General features: G+C 35.2%; 1 protein-coding gene across 2 annotated transcripts; it reads right to left on the bottom strand.

Annotated features, from left to right (window-relative positions):
• Nucleotides 1-7,268: 7,268 nt before the first annotated feature.
• LOC6645135 (tyrosine 3-monooxygenase) lies at nt 7,269-12,175 on the bottom strand. Of its 2 annotated transcripts, XM_002067692.4 has the most exons (7): nt 11,664-12,174; nt 10,340-10,451; nt 10,067-10,192; nt 9,865-9,942; nt 8,667-9,486; nt 8,262-8,388; nt 7,270-8,147 (listed from the first exon to the last, which is right to left on the bottom strand). In XM_002067692.4, exons 1-7 carry the CDS (start codon nt 11,730-11,732, stop codon nt 7,749-7,751), a joined length of 1,731 nt encoding a protein of 576 aa, XP_002067728.1. In that variant the 5' UTR covers nt 11,733-12,174; the 3' UTR covers nt 7,270-7,748. The 2 variants fall into 2 exon arrangements, with proteins under 2 accessions (XP_015033353.1, XP_002067728.1); XM_015177867.3 differs by lacking the exons at nt 9,865-9,942; nt 10,067-10,192 and having other exon boundaries at nt 7,269-8,147; nt 11,664-12,175.
• Between the last annotated feature and the right edge of the window lie 575 nt (nt 12,176-12,750).

The following is a 12,750-nucleotide window of genomic DNA, read 5'->3' as shown; positions in this document are numbered from 1 at the left end:
TCACAAGTTTTCTATTTATTTATAATTTTAATTAGTTGCACATTTAAAATTCTAATTTTAATTTATGATTGAAAGTGGTTGTCGCTGGTGTAGTTATCTTTGTAGCCCTTAGCTACCAATCTGGGCCAGGTGTTTGATCAGAAATTATTTAGTTAGTTATTTAGCTGGCAGCTGGCCAACAGTCTCTCTCGGCATGTGTCGTAATTGCTCTTAGCCAATTGGTGCTGTAATAACTTTTAATTATGGACCGATCAACATTAAATAGCTTTCTAGATGTGAAAAGTGCTCGCATGTCCAGCATATACCTCATTTTCATTCAAGGTTAAATATAGCAGGGAACTCCTATGGCCATTAAATGGGTGAAAAGGGCAAACAAAAAATTTATCTATATTTACAATTAAGAAGTAAATTTGACAATTTTTAATAATTTCTAATTTTTGATATAAAAGTGTAGCGACACAACTATTTCTATTTCTACATTTTTTGGAAATAAAAATTGTCTTATCCAAATAATGCATAATATTTAAGTATCCATATATGTACATACTTAGTATTCAAATTGTTTATAATTAGAAGGAAAAACTTATATTATAATTTAATTCTACACACTCAAGCTGATTATATATAGTTAAATCACTAGTTCTGCTCTAAACAATTACAATTTGATTAACAAATTATAAAACAAAACATCGTGATAACTCAAAAAACTAATGATGCAGCTCGATTCGCAGGACTCGAAATAGGGTGAAACCATCGAATTTTGTTCTATCTTTTTTTTCGACTATCACACAGTGTAATAAAACAAATGCACATTTAAAATTATCTTATCTAGTCTTGATTATATATGCTAACTTTTTCAGATCCTGTGGTAACTTTTTGAAAAATTATCAAAAATTTCAAAAAAAAAAAAAAAAAAACAATAAAATTTTTAAAAACTTTACTTTTTATTCTTTAGATTTTGTATAAAATTTTTTAAAATTTATGTTATATGTATGTAATTTATTTTTGGTAAAATAAATTCTTCTTGGCCTATATGAAGTGGTCTGAACTAGAAGATAAGGTTAATTGGGCCATTTTTTTAAGCTGTTCTTGACGACCAAATTCAATTTTGAATATATATAAGCAATTCGAAATATATAATGCACTTTCTAACTATATGACTATATGCATGACTGGCAAGTAGTTACTGCATCTGTGGAGATTTCTTGCATATTCATGAGATCAGCTGTTGATGGAAATAGACACGTAAATGGCTTCTGTCAGCCCCTAGCACCCTTGTTACCCAAACGGTAACCACCAATCCCATTAAAGCTTAACCAGTTTGTGCTCTAATTAGTCTTTAAGTGATTGCATATAATCATCGCATTCAATCATTAAAATTAGAATTTTGTAACAGGTGCGCAGCTCCAGCCCCCAATCCAAAGACTCTGTCGCATGTTAATCTAAAGTCAAGTGGACGGACTGCAGTTCATTTCATATCTAGTATAGATTGGACTGAACTGGCTAACGGTATAGATACTACATATATATATATATATGTTTAATATAAAGTATATATATGTACATAGGTACATACATATATTCTCACCTACCCCACGAGTGGCTAAGCAAATTGCTATTTCTATTCAATATGAAAAGTTCAAGACACAAGTTTAAATTGCAATTAATTGGCACAAAAATGGCAACGGCAACGGCAGCGGCAACCAATTGGCCAATGGCCATGCAAACCAACCAGCTGTAAGTCATTGACTTTGACTATTCGATTAGACCAAAGCCAAATACCAAATGGCCTTATACTAGTATGTTGTAGACATGTTCTAGTTAATTCTCTTTGGCTACTGTCAAAGCCAACGCCAAAACAAAAACTTCAAGCCTAACCTTGGCTTTTATTTTATATTTCTATTTTAATTAGCCAAATTTAAAATGCTGCGGCGGCTGTAAAATGAAACGTGTTTCGCTTATGTCTCGGCTGTATATTTCTTTTTTTTTTTCGTTTACTGTGCGTGTGTGTGTGTGTATGGATAATGTACATAGTGCAAAAAAAAGGAAAAAAAAGCAAGAGCCGAGAGAACAATTAATGAAAAGTGTTTAATTGCAAAGTGCATTGGTTCGGGCTTCCGGCAATTAGTTGCCAGCAGTTCAACAAACTTGACTTGGAACTTTGCTTAACCCAGAGCATTTCCTGCAACCCTAACCCATATGCTCAATGGCCTTGACAAACTAGTGAGCCATCAAAAGAATTTTTGCTTGATGGCTCCAACTCTGGCTCTGTCTCTGGCTCTGGCTCTGACTCTGGCTCCGGTTCCGGCTCCGGCTTTATTCCAACTTAAATCATGGGCGAACATTTTCCAAATACATCTAAATATCCGTGTACACAAAGTAAGTTGCCTGCGGCAAATAATGACCTGACCCAAATCATTCAAACAATTAGCCAAAAGAAAAAATAAACCGGAGCTGAAGCCGGTGTCGGCAAATGTGATAAATGCTGTGGCCCAGCCCCTGCTCAGCTGTTATTGAACTTCGTTAAAAACACATTGTTTGTATATTGAGGATAGACTGACTTATGTAATACATACATACATAGAAGCAAATTCTCGTTAATACATAATATCTATTCTATGGGTCCACACACTAATGCAAGACATTTGACTAAGAAGAACACGAAAAAATAATAACAAACTGAATCACTTGAAAATGCCAATTACATATCTCTTTAAAAAGCATAAATATAAATTTGAATTTAAACGGAAGAGGCAAATTTTGAAAACAGGAATTTAACTACTTTTATCTAGTTAGTTAAAAAATAATGTCTTAATTTTTAATAGCCGATTTACGTTCAATTTCGTTTAACATTCGTTACTACAGTGCTTATCATAATGATAAGACACGTCGTTTTTCACACATATTTTCTAAAACACTTTAGTTTTCCAAAATTTTTTTTTAGAAATATATTCAAAATTAGAATGCGAATAAGATTAATGTCATTTTTCAATAATATTTTTCATATATATATATTTTTTTTAAGAAAACAAAAAAAATAGGGTTATCAACCATATCAAAATTATAAGACATATTTCAATTTAAGCTTAAAAATAAAAAACAAGTAGAAATTTCCTTAATATTTTTTAAATTAATAATTAATTGCATTTCCCTGCGCTCTTCCGACTTCAAAAATACGCTTTTTCATCGAATCCGAAAGAGTTTTTAATAACTGATCCTCTAGAAGACCCCATTCTCTGATAATTGCTTCCTTAAGGTCGGTTATGTTGCCGTAAACCTGGTTTTCTTTATAAACACGTCTTGCCAAAATACCCCAAATGTTCTCAATTGGATTTAGATCCGGAGAGCATGCTGGCCAGTCCATTAAATTGACCGAACAGTCTTGCAAAAACGCCTTTGTTTGCCAAACAAAACAAATTTTTAATGTGTCTTATCATTGTGTTAAGCACTGTATAATAGTGAAATTAAGTTTATTTCATTTTTAGTTTATGAAAAACCCTTAAATGAATAAACAATTAGCACTAAAATTCCATATAGTATAAGTTGTAGGTTTCATTTTTTGTAAATTTGAATACAACTTAAAAAAATATCCAACCAATTGAAAATTGTAGTAATTTTTTTATGTTATTATAAAGTCAACAACTTTAATACTTGGAAGTCTAAACTAATTGGATTAATTATAAAGAAATTTAAATTAATAATTATCAATTGGGAAATAAAAGTGAATCAATTAACTGTTTATTTAGTTGCACTTGAAATTTGATCTCATGTTTTAATTTGTGATGAAAAGGGAATTAAAGATTCGTTTTTAGATGCAAATTTAAATGCATATGCATTTGATAATGCCGAGCGTTTTTGATATTAATTTCATTTTAATTGAGCTGCAATGTAGGCGTTCCCACGAGTCGGATCCAACTCTTGATATCGCCTACATCCGATCAGCTGGAGCTTGAGAACAATTAACACATTCTCGATTTTCACACAATCGTCGCCGCACAGTGGTCGATTTGAAATAGTTGCTGACTTCAAAATACTTTTGAATTCTTTCATTTCATCGAATTATTCACGCATTTCTATTGAACATTGATACCAGCCTTTTACCAGCTAGCGGTACACTTAGTCATAGAATATCCTTAAGTGCAATTACATATATAACACATCGCTAATGTCTAATGTATTTCGTTTAGGTGGAACAACTATGTCATATAGCTTTCAAAGGTCAGAGAAGTTGTTCGTTTCGTTAGATAATTAACAGTTGCATAATAACCTATAATTTTTACAAATTTAAATGCAAATCGTATGACATATGTCGCTATAGCTATCAGACGATAATATGGCGTGCCCACGGGCCGCCTTACTCTGACTTATTACTTATTCGGATTGACAATCTCAAATTTAACCAACAAGATGTGCTCTTTTTCCTACCACTTTACACATTATCTTCTTTCGTTTAACTTTTTTGACCGCAACTTGAGCGAAATTGGCCACTGTGCACGGTCAGACAATTATTATATCACAACATAGTTACTTAGCGCTCGAACTTGTATTAGATTGGCATATGATAAATCCGTTCAGGTGTACAATGTCTACATATATATATGTAAATATAAAAAAAAAGTAAGTCGTCTCATCGACTTTGCTATACCATGCACCAGGTGAAGCAACTCAAACCAAATTAATGCACTTGAACTCTTTTGAAACGAATTCGACCTTATACGATTTTGAATTTCCTACAATCTCTCTTTAAGAGCGATCTAATCCTCAAAGTTATACAAATGATTTTGGTTGAAATAAATTATTTCACAAAATGGTTTATATTTTGCAATCTATAACATTCGCTTCTTAAATCTCTGCTCAATTTGTTAATCGACAATTGAATTCGACAATTAATAAGTTTTCTTTGGCCTAATTGGAAATGTCGGAACGTATTCCTTTATTTTGCATGAGGCAAACGCCAGAGAGCCAACACCTGTCCGCCCACCTAGTCACGTGTCTACATACCAAATTTGGTGGCTCTACGTCTAATGGTTTTCGAGATAGATATTCACACGGACGGACATGGCTAGATAGACTCGGTTCATTCTGCCTGTCACATACACTTTGGCGACTTTAATATACGATTTTATACTATGGGTGCATGGTATCACTATAATCAATATGCCGAATGAGGTAGGTCAGGCATATCAGTTGTCGCATTTAATATTTAATCAAATCCACAAACGAAATATTATTAATCAAAATCATCGAAATATTGAAACTAAAATCTCTGCTAGTAGTCAAACCGAAATTTCAAATTCTACTTCAGATTCTATGAATCTAATTACAGTGGCAGCTACCTTATAATTAAGTCTAATTAAACCAGCTTACTAATTAAAAAAATACTAATTGCCATAGAATAGACATAAAATACAAAATGCACAAAAAAAAAAAAACAAAAACAAAAAATTAAATAAAAATAAAAACTTTCAAATTCCCAGTGGTTTCTCGTGTATTTAATCAGGGCCAAAGGATCTCCCACATCGTTTCACACACCCAATAATGTCCAATGTCCAATTCGTTGAGTGTTGTAACGATATTGAATATATTTATTGCAGAAAAAAATATATATATGTATACATACATACATATATGTATGTATGTTTATAAGATTAACAGACAAACATTAATGCTGTTCTAAATATTCATACATTTATGCATCTGTGATTATTCGCAAGTTCTTAAATCGTTAACGACATTGTTCTGATTGTTATTGTTAAAGTTATGGTTATTATAATTATTATTGTTGTTATTGTTGTTGTTGTTGTTTCTCTTGCAGGCAACATTTAACATGAACTCCAACGAACACGAAACGCAAACTATAACCTCGGATCAAAAGGGGGAACCAACTGCATTGCCTTAATGATTAGAATACATAGATCGATTAATATATATAGATATAAGTATGAATCAACATTCTGTTCACAAGTATATATATGCAAGATCAAAGTGTTTAACATGTGTTTAATATGGAACAACAATAAGAATATAATTGAATTTTGCTGATATTTCATATATATTTATGTATTGTATGTAATTATTTTATTGATTGAAATTGTTAGCTTTGTATAAATAGATAATTTCATAAATATTAGCATCATATATGTATGTTTGTATATATTTTTGTATTCATATGTATAATTAATTTTCAATAATCGATGAGACAAAAACTATTTGATATTCTCATTATTGTTTATATGGTCCAAGCCGTTTCAATCAGTATATTCATATATTATTGTGTATATATTTCATATTTTCAAATATAAATTAAGTAGTCCTCTTCCGACTTTTGTTTACCATGCACCAGATTAAACAAATATTTGAAATGTATATGACCAAATGAATTCATTGTACTTTCATTGCAAAGAAATGTTATCTTGCTTACTCTACAAGCGCTTATGGACTTTATCTAAATTATTGACTTTAGCTCTTATAATCTCCCAGATCTAGATTCATATGGACGGACAGACCAATATGGCTAGATCCACTCGGCTGTTGATGCTGATTAAGAATATACATATATACTTTTTGGTAACTTTGATATATCATTTCATCCTATCGGTGCATGGTTTAATTATCTTCAGTGTTTCAGTGTTTATTTAAAAAAAAAAAACTTTTTATAATTGTGTATAATTTTGTTAAAAGTTGTCGAAAATATATATATTTTCAACTTTTTCAAATATGTAAATGTAAATCTAGATATAGATAATTTTGTTTGTTAAGCTGAAATTATTTTCCCTAAACGCAATCAGACTTGTAGTGTAGAGAAGTTTGATAAAAAATGAAAAGTTAAAAAAAAAACCTAAAAAAACATAAAAAATTAATTTAAATTAAATGTGACAATTGTTTTTGTTGTTTTTTTTTGTTCAATTGCATTTTATAATTTTATTTAATACACAAAACTTAAACACAAATAATCAAAATTTAAACTCTACATACCTATACAATACAATACTAATAATAGATAATAATAGACAATAGGTAATAATAATAATAATAATAATAGTTCAATTGTCGTTTACAGTTATTGGACAATGGTAGAAGAAAATCTTGAGAGCTTTATGTGATGTGCCGTGCATTTCTTTTTTGTTTTTGTTTTTTTTCTTATATATGTGAGTATGTGTGTGTTTATGTGAGTGTTTGGTGTATTATGTAAATGTGTGCGAGTGTAAATATTTATAAAAAAAAAAGAATACAAATACAATAATAATATTTATAAAAAAAAATAAAAAAAAAAAAAAACAATTTGTGGCAGAGTATATAAGCGGTTTTTTACACATTATTTTTGCCAGCACTTAACTTTTGCTTTACATTTTGTTACTTCGACTTTGTTTGCTTTATCATCACTTAGAATTCTAACTAAATTTGGTCCAATAATAGTTCATGGAGGGGGGGATGGGTAGGTAAGAGAATGGGTGGGGGGAAGATTTGAAAAAGGTTGAATAACACAAAAAAAAAAATTATATATATAAAAAATAATAATACATGTAATAATACAATAATAGGGATATTTCGAGGATTTAATGTGTGCGGATTTTGATTGGGATTATGATATTTATGTAATGTATGTGGGCGGTATGTCAATTTAATATGATAAATTTCTATCGAAATGAGACCGTTGCACCTTTATCCCTCTTTCTCTCTCTCTCTCTCTTTCTCTCTTTCTCACACTGATTCAATATACCTTCTCGTCGTTGGTTTGCTCCATCATTTTAGAAGGGGCGTCGAAGCTTTTGTATAGCATTGGTAAGATGCAAAATCTCTGTATTCATTTGATGGACCAAAGTCTCCAATTTGTCGACAGAATCAAGAACCTCAACACGCTCGGTATGGGGATTGAAGCGGACCTCAAATGGACGGGACATGGTGCTGACCCAGCGACGGAACTTATCCTTGGCATCCTCGAAGCTCTCGGCCACATAGTAAATTGGTTGGTATTCCTGATCCTGATAGGGTTGCACGGCAGTGGAGGCTGGCTCGAAAGCGCGATGCTCACACTTGTCGCTAATGGCATGCAAGAGTTCGCCATATGAGCTCAAGAGACCAGCACCGTAGGCCTTGATCTGACCATGCTCCTTGCAGAGACCGAACTCAACGGTGAACCAGTAGACCTGGAAATAGTTAATTAAAAAAAAGGAAAAACCAAAAAGGCAAAAGTTAGAAACTCCAAAGTGGACGTAAATAGTGCAAGTGGCTAATGGTAAATTAACTATTAATTAACTTACCGTAGACAATTTCTCAATTTCTTCATCGGAAGCACCCAACGAGGCCAGGCCAATTTCCTGGGAGAACTGGGCGAAACTGGGGTCGGCCAGCAAAGGCATGTGTCCCAACAGTTCATGAATAGAATCGCTGCAAAATAGAGGAAAAGGAGGGAAAAAAAATCGGTCCATTGTTAGCATATAAAGCAATTAACGTGGCAAATGAGCTCAAAGCAATTTTCCTGCTTGAACTTTGTTCTCCCCCCATTCTAACTACATCAAGGCCCAACCAGCATCCGCATCTCTTTCCTTTTTGCAGCTTCAAATGCAATTAGGGAAGCGAGTGAAGCTAGCTTCATGGGGCACAAAAAGCTTTTCTACTTTTGAAATTTTTGTTTTTGGTTTTTTGTTTTTTGTTTCAACACTTACGGTTCGGGAGTGTGGTAAGGCGAGTTGACATGACGCACATACTGTGTGCTCTGGAAGATGCGGAATGCGAGCGAGGCCAGGAAGTCGCGAGCTGTTAGCAGTCCGGCGGCTGGACGCAGCGAGAAGCCAGTGTTTTTGCGCAAAAAGTCAGACATTTCCTGCAATTGGGGCAGACGATGATCCACAAAGATTTGCTCGTCCTGGAGTTTCTGGAATGCGGCACGATACTCAGCGCAGGCATGCTTGGGTGCCAGATCTTGGACGGTCTTGAACACTGAACGCCAGGTCTTGACCTCAACATCGGTGTAGCTGATGTATGGGATTGGATCACCGTACTTGTAGGCGAAAGCAATTTCAGCGATTTCCTTGCGACGCTGGCGATAGACCTTGTCGGCGAATCCAGGATGGTTCATGTCCAAATCGGGCTCGTATTTGGTCATCAAATGGTTGCAGTTATCCAGCTCAGAGGCATGCTTGGGGAACCATGGTGCCTTGACACTGATGTTGTTCTCGGCAAGGAGATTCATGCTGCTGAATGAGCCCGATTGGCGCAGCGAGCGAATCAATTGCAACAGATTGCCACGGGTCATGTCCAGTTTAATGAGGACATCGTGATCAACACCCTCGACGCGAGATTGACGCGACTCAACATGCTGAACGGAGCCATGGAAGGTCTCAATGGCCTTAAGAATGCGTCCCAGCGAAGAGATGCCCTCCTTAAGGCGGACCACCAATGCGGCACTCTGCATAGCTGCCTCGGCCTCGGCGGATTCAGAGGCAGCATTGGCCAATAGGATCTCATCCTCAGTTAGGCCATAATCTGCAACAAAAATAAAAAGCAGAAGAAATATTGTAGAAGCAATCAGCAATCGGCTTAGGGTCACGTAAACGATAAGCAGCAGTCAGAGAAAGGGGAAGTTGGGTTGCCAAGCGTGAAAAATGAAAAAGGGAAATGCCACATTTCCTTGCGGCATAGTACATCCCTTTCCATCTCTTTCTTCCCCCCCTCTCTCTCGCACCATCTATTGTCGTTGAGTGCTCTGGCACTTTATCATATTAAGCACTTAAATCAAATGTCGCATGGCAAAAGCTCTTCATCGCCGTCGCCGTCGCCGTCGCCGGCTCTCGTTCTCTTTTACTCTCCCGTTCTTTCTTAGAAGTTAAGTACTACTTAAGTGGGCTTGCCACGCCTACTTACCATTCATGGGCACATAACCGCCCTCGCCCTGCATTTCCTGCGTTTGCTCTGTCTCTGATTGTGATTCTGGTTCAGATTCTGAGCATCAACGTAACGAAAAATGAAATGAATATAAAAAGAAGAAGAGGAAAAAAATAATAATATAAATAAAAATCAAATAAGAAATCATAAGGCTAAAAAGTCGTGTGGGAGGTATAAGCACCTTGAACATATTCATTTTCCATTGGCAACTCCAAATTGGCTTGTTCATCCTTAAATTCGACATTTTGCTCACAGTTGGGAACGTGCTCGCCCTTGGCCTGTAGAATGCATTCCTCAAGGGAAGCATCTATAGTTTCCGCGGAAAGGGAGGGGGAAAAAACAATAACAACAAAAACAAAAGGGTTAAAAAAATCAAAATTTTAACTAAACAAACTAAAAAGGAAGGCAAACTCTAGCTTTTCCCATCTTGAACATATTTTTTAGCGATGCTTACCATTTGCCTTGTTGCGTGCCTCCTCCAGGACACTTTGTTTGGTCTGTTTGGTCACCAGAGTCTCAAAGCGAGCATCATCCACCAAGCTGCGACGACGGGATGGGTAACCATTCTGGAAATGACAAAATACAGGATATGCAAACGGAAATTAGTTTTTTAGCCTTGACCTTTCTCGTTCTCGTTGTCTCTCTCTCTTTCTTTTCATTTAACATATTTAGTTTATTTTTCTCTCTCTGTCGCTCTTTCTTTGATATATTTCGCTTTATCACTTATTAAACTCTTTGTCTGGTTTTCTGATTTAATATGTTTAATTTTCTTTAACATATGCCACGCCCACTTGCGTAATAATTTAGAGCTTATATAACACACACACATACACACAGAAAGAAGAAAAGAAATAGAGAAATCTCTATGAACTCTATGAAATCTTTTCATTTTCTTCTTTCTTCGTTCAAATATCTCAATCCATTTGTCAATGAATTTATTTATGTATTTAAATGTTAATTTTCATTGAAAATCAAAAGTCACAAAAAAATATATAAATAAATCATAACAAACAATTTGGTATCAATGAAATTCTGAATAGAAGAAGAAAAACATGACTTGTCAATTGTGGAACTAGAGAAAGAAATGCAACACGGCATTTTAACGGATTGCAGTTTTCACTGGCCCTTTTGCGGGTCTTTGGTGTATGTGGACACCTGAGTGTGAGCATGTGTTTTGGGTTTTTTTTTTGGCTTTTGGCTGATGAAAGATGTTCGAAGATATTGAATCATTTCTTTATTGATTTCATATTTTGTTCAGTGCGCGAGGCAGTGGCGACAGTGGCAGGGACAGGCAGGGACGGAGAGAGAGGCTCGCCACCGTCCGTCAACAATGAAGAGTGTCTGTCTGCGGCTGTTGCTGATGCTGGTGGATAAGTGCAAGGGCCCCCATAACCACTTTCACTTGTTTGTTAAATAATAACTTAAAGTTGACAAGTTTGCTCTCATACGCGATATATTTATGTTGTCGTTGGGTTGGTTCGATCGATCGGTTCGATTTTGAGTTAGGTGGGCGGAGGAAATTCCGAAAGCGGCGGTTCTTGGGTGTGATATTGCAAAAAATAATAATAACCGAAAAATGTTGAAAACATTTGAAAGGCAACATTTGAAAACTGACTGAATGAATCTTTTATATATTTTGACCACCTTTTTTTAGTCACGTAGACCAGCGTAAACATAAAAAAAAAAAAAGAAAACATATTCACATAATTTCCCCATCTCTCGATATTATTTTGTTTTTTGTTTTCTGTGCTTTTATCATCGTATCATATGATACTCACCTCAATACTGTAGGATTTCTTAATGGCGAACATTTCGCGATTCTTTTGGGCAGCTGCAACGGCCATCATTTTGTTGGATTTTCTTTGTGTTTTTAATTAGTTGGTTGTATTAACAAAAATTTATGCAAAGTGTTGCCAAACACTTGTGAATACTATTTGTTTATTTGTGTTTTTGTTTTTTTTTATTTTGTTTGATTTGCAATAAGCACTCGAAAAGGTTTTTTTCAAAGTAAACACTTTCACTGCTTATTGGAATTGAGAACTGACTGGCTGCTCCTTTGGAACTGACTTGCTTGCGTCTAGAATTTAGCTGAAGAACTTTCTCGTATCGTATCACACACGCGATTTCGAAACTTTCTGATTTGAAAACTTTTCGAACTCGTACGTTAAGATCCTGATGTCGATATTGGCGATATTGGCGATGATATGAGTAATCTTCTTCTTTCAGCTAATTTGTATTACAACAAAACAGAGTCAGCAAACTACTTGAGATATATTAAAACACCACAAGTCTTTTTGGAGCGAATGATAGCGAATCAATGCATGCTTCAGGTTGTGGAACGCGCGCTTAAATACCCCCAGCAGCAGCTGCCGTGTAGAGACCCGCCAGCAACGACAGCGACCCGAAACGGGCCCGAAACGCCCCAAACGACAACAGCAACAACAACATCGACAACGACGACGACAGGTTTCGATGACGCGTCTGACGTCGGTGACGTAGATATTCAGAGAGTAAGCCCCAAGTTGTTGCTGGGTTTTTACTGTGGGGTTTCCTCTCACCACATTTAGTAAGCTGCTTTGGCAGTGGGTCGAGTCGACCAAGTTCAAGTGCGGCAACCTGCACTGCTGCTGTTGCTGTTGCTGTTGCTGTTACTCCTAGAACATGGCCCAATAGCTGCTTGGCATTTTTGTTGTTGCTGCTGTTGGAGCGGGGTTAGCCATAAACGCGTGCGCGTCAATCAGCTGCAAAAAAGATAAAATTAAATATAAATAAATAAACAAAGCATAGCCAAAGTCATGTAACAAATAATATGGAAAAAGAAAGCCAAAATCATAGAATGAGAAAAACCCATAATAAAGCCAGAAA

The sequence above is a fragment of the Drosophila willistoni genome (genome assembly GCF_018902025.1).
Source record: "Drosophila willistoni isolate 14030-0811.24 chromosome XR unlocalized genomic scaffold, UCI_dwil_1.1 Seg105, whole genome shotgun sequence".
Classification (NCBI taxonomy): Eukaryota; Metazoa; Arthropoda; class Insecta; order Diptera; family Drosophilidae; genus Drosophila; species Drosophila willistoni.
The sequence above is the reverse complement of the archived record's forward strand: the minus strand, read 5'-3'. Positions and strand labels throughout refer to the sequence as shown.

What these genes read in the sequence shown, in the direction of transcription:
- LOC6645135 (XM_002067692.4), bottom strand. Translation starts at nt 11,732, where the DNA reads ATGATGGCCGTTGCAGCTGCCCAAAAGAATCGCGAAATGTTCGCCATT. An exon ending in GGCACGCAACAAGGCAAATG is followed by an intron (nt 10,193 to 10,339) that starts GTAAGCATCGCT and finishes CGGAAACTATAG; the next exon opens with ATGCTTCCCTTGAGGAATGC. An exon ending in AAATTGAGAAATTGTCTACG is followed by an intron (nt 8,148 to 8,261) that starts GTAAGTTAATTA and finishes AACTATTTCCAG; the next exon opens with GTCTACTGGTTCACCGTTGA.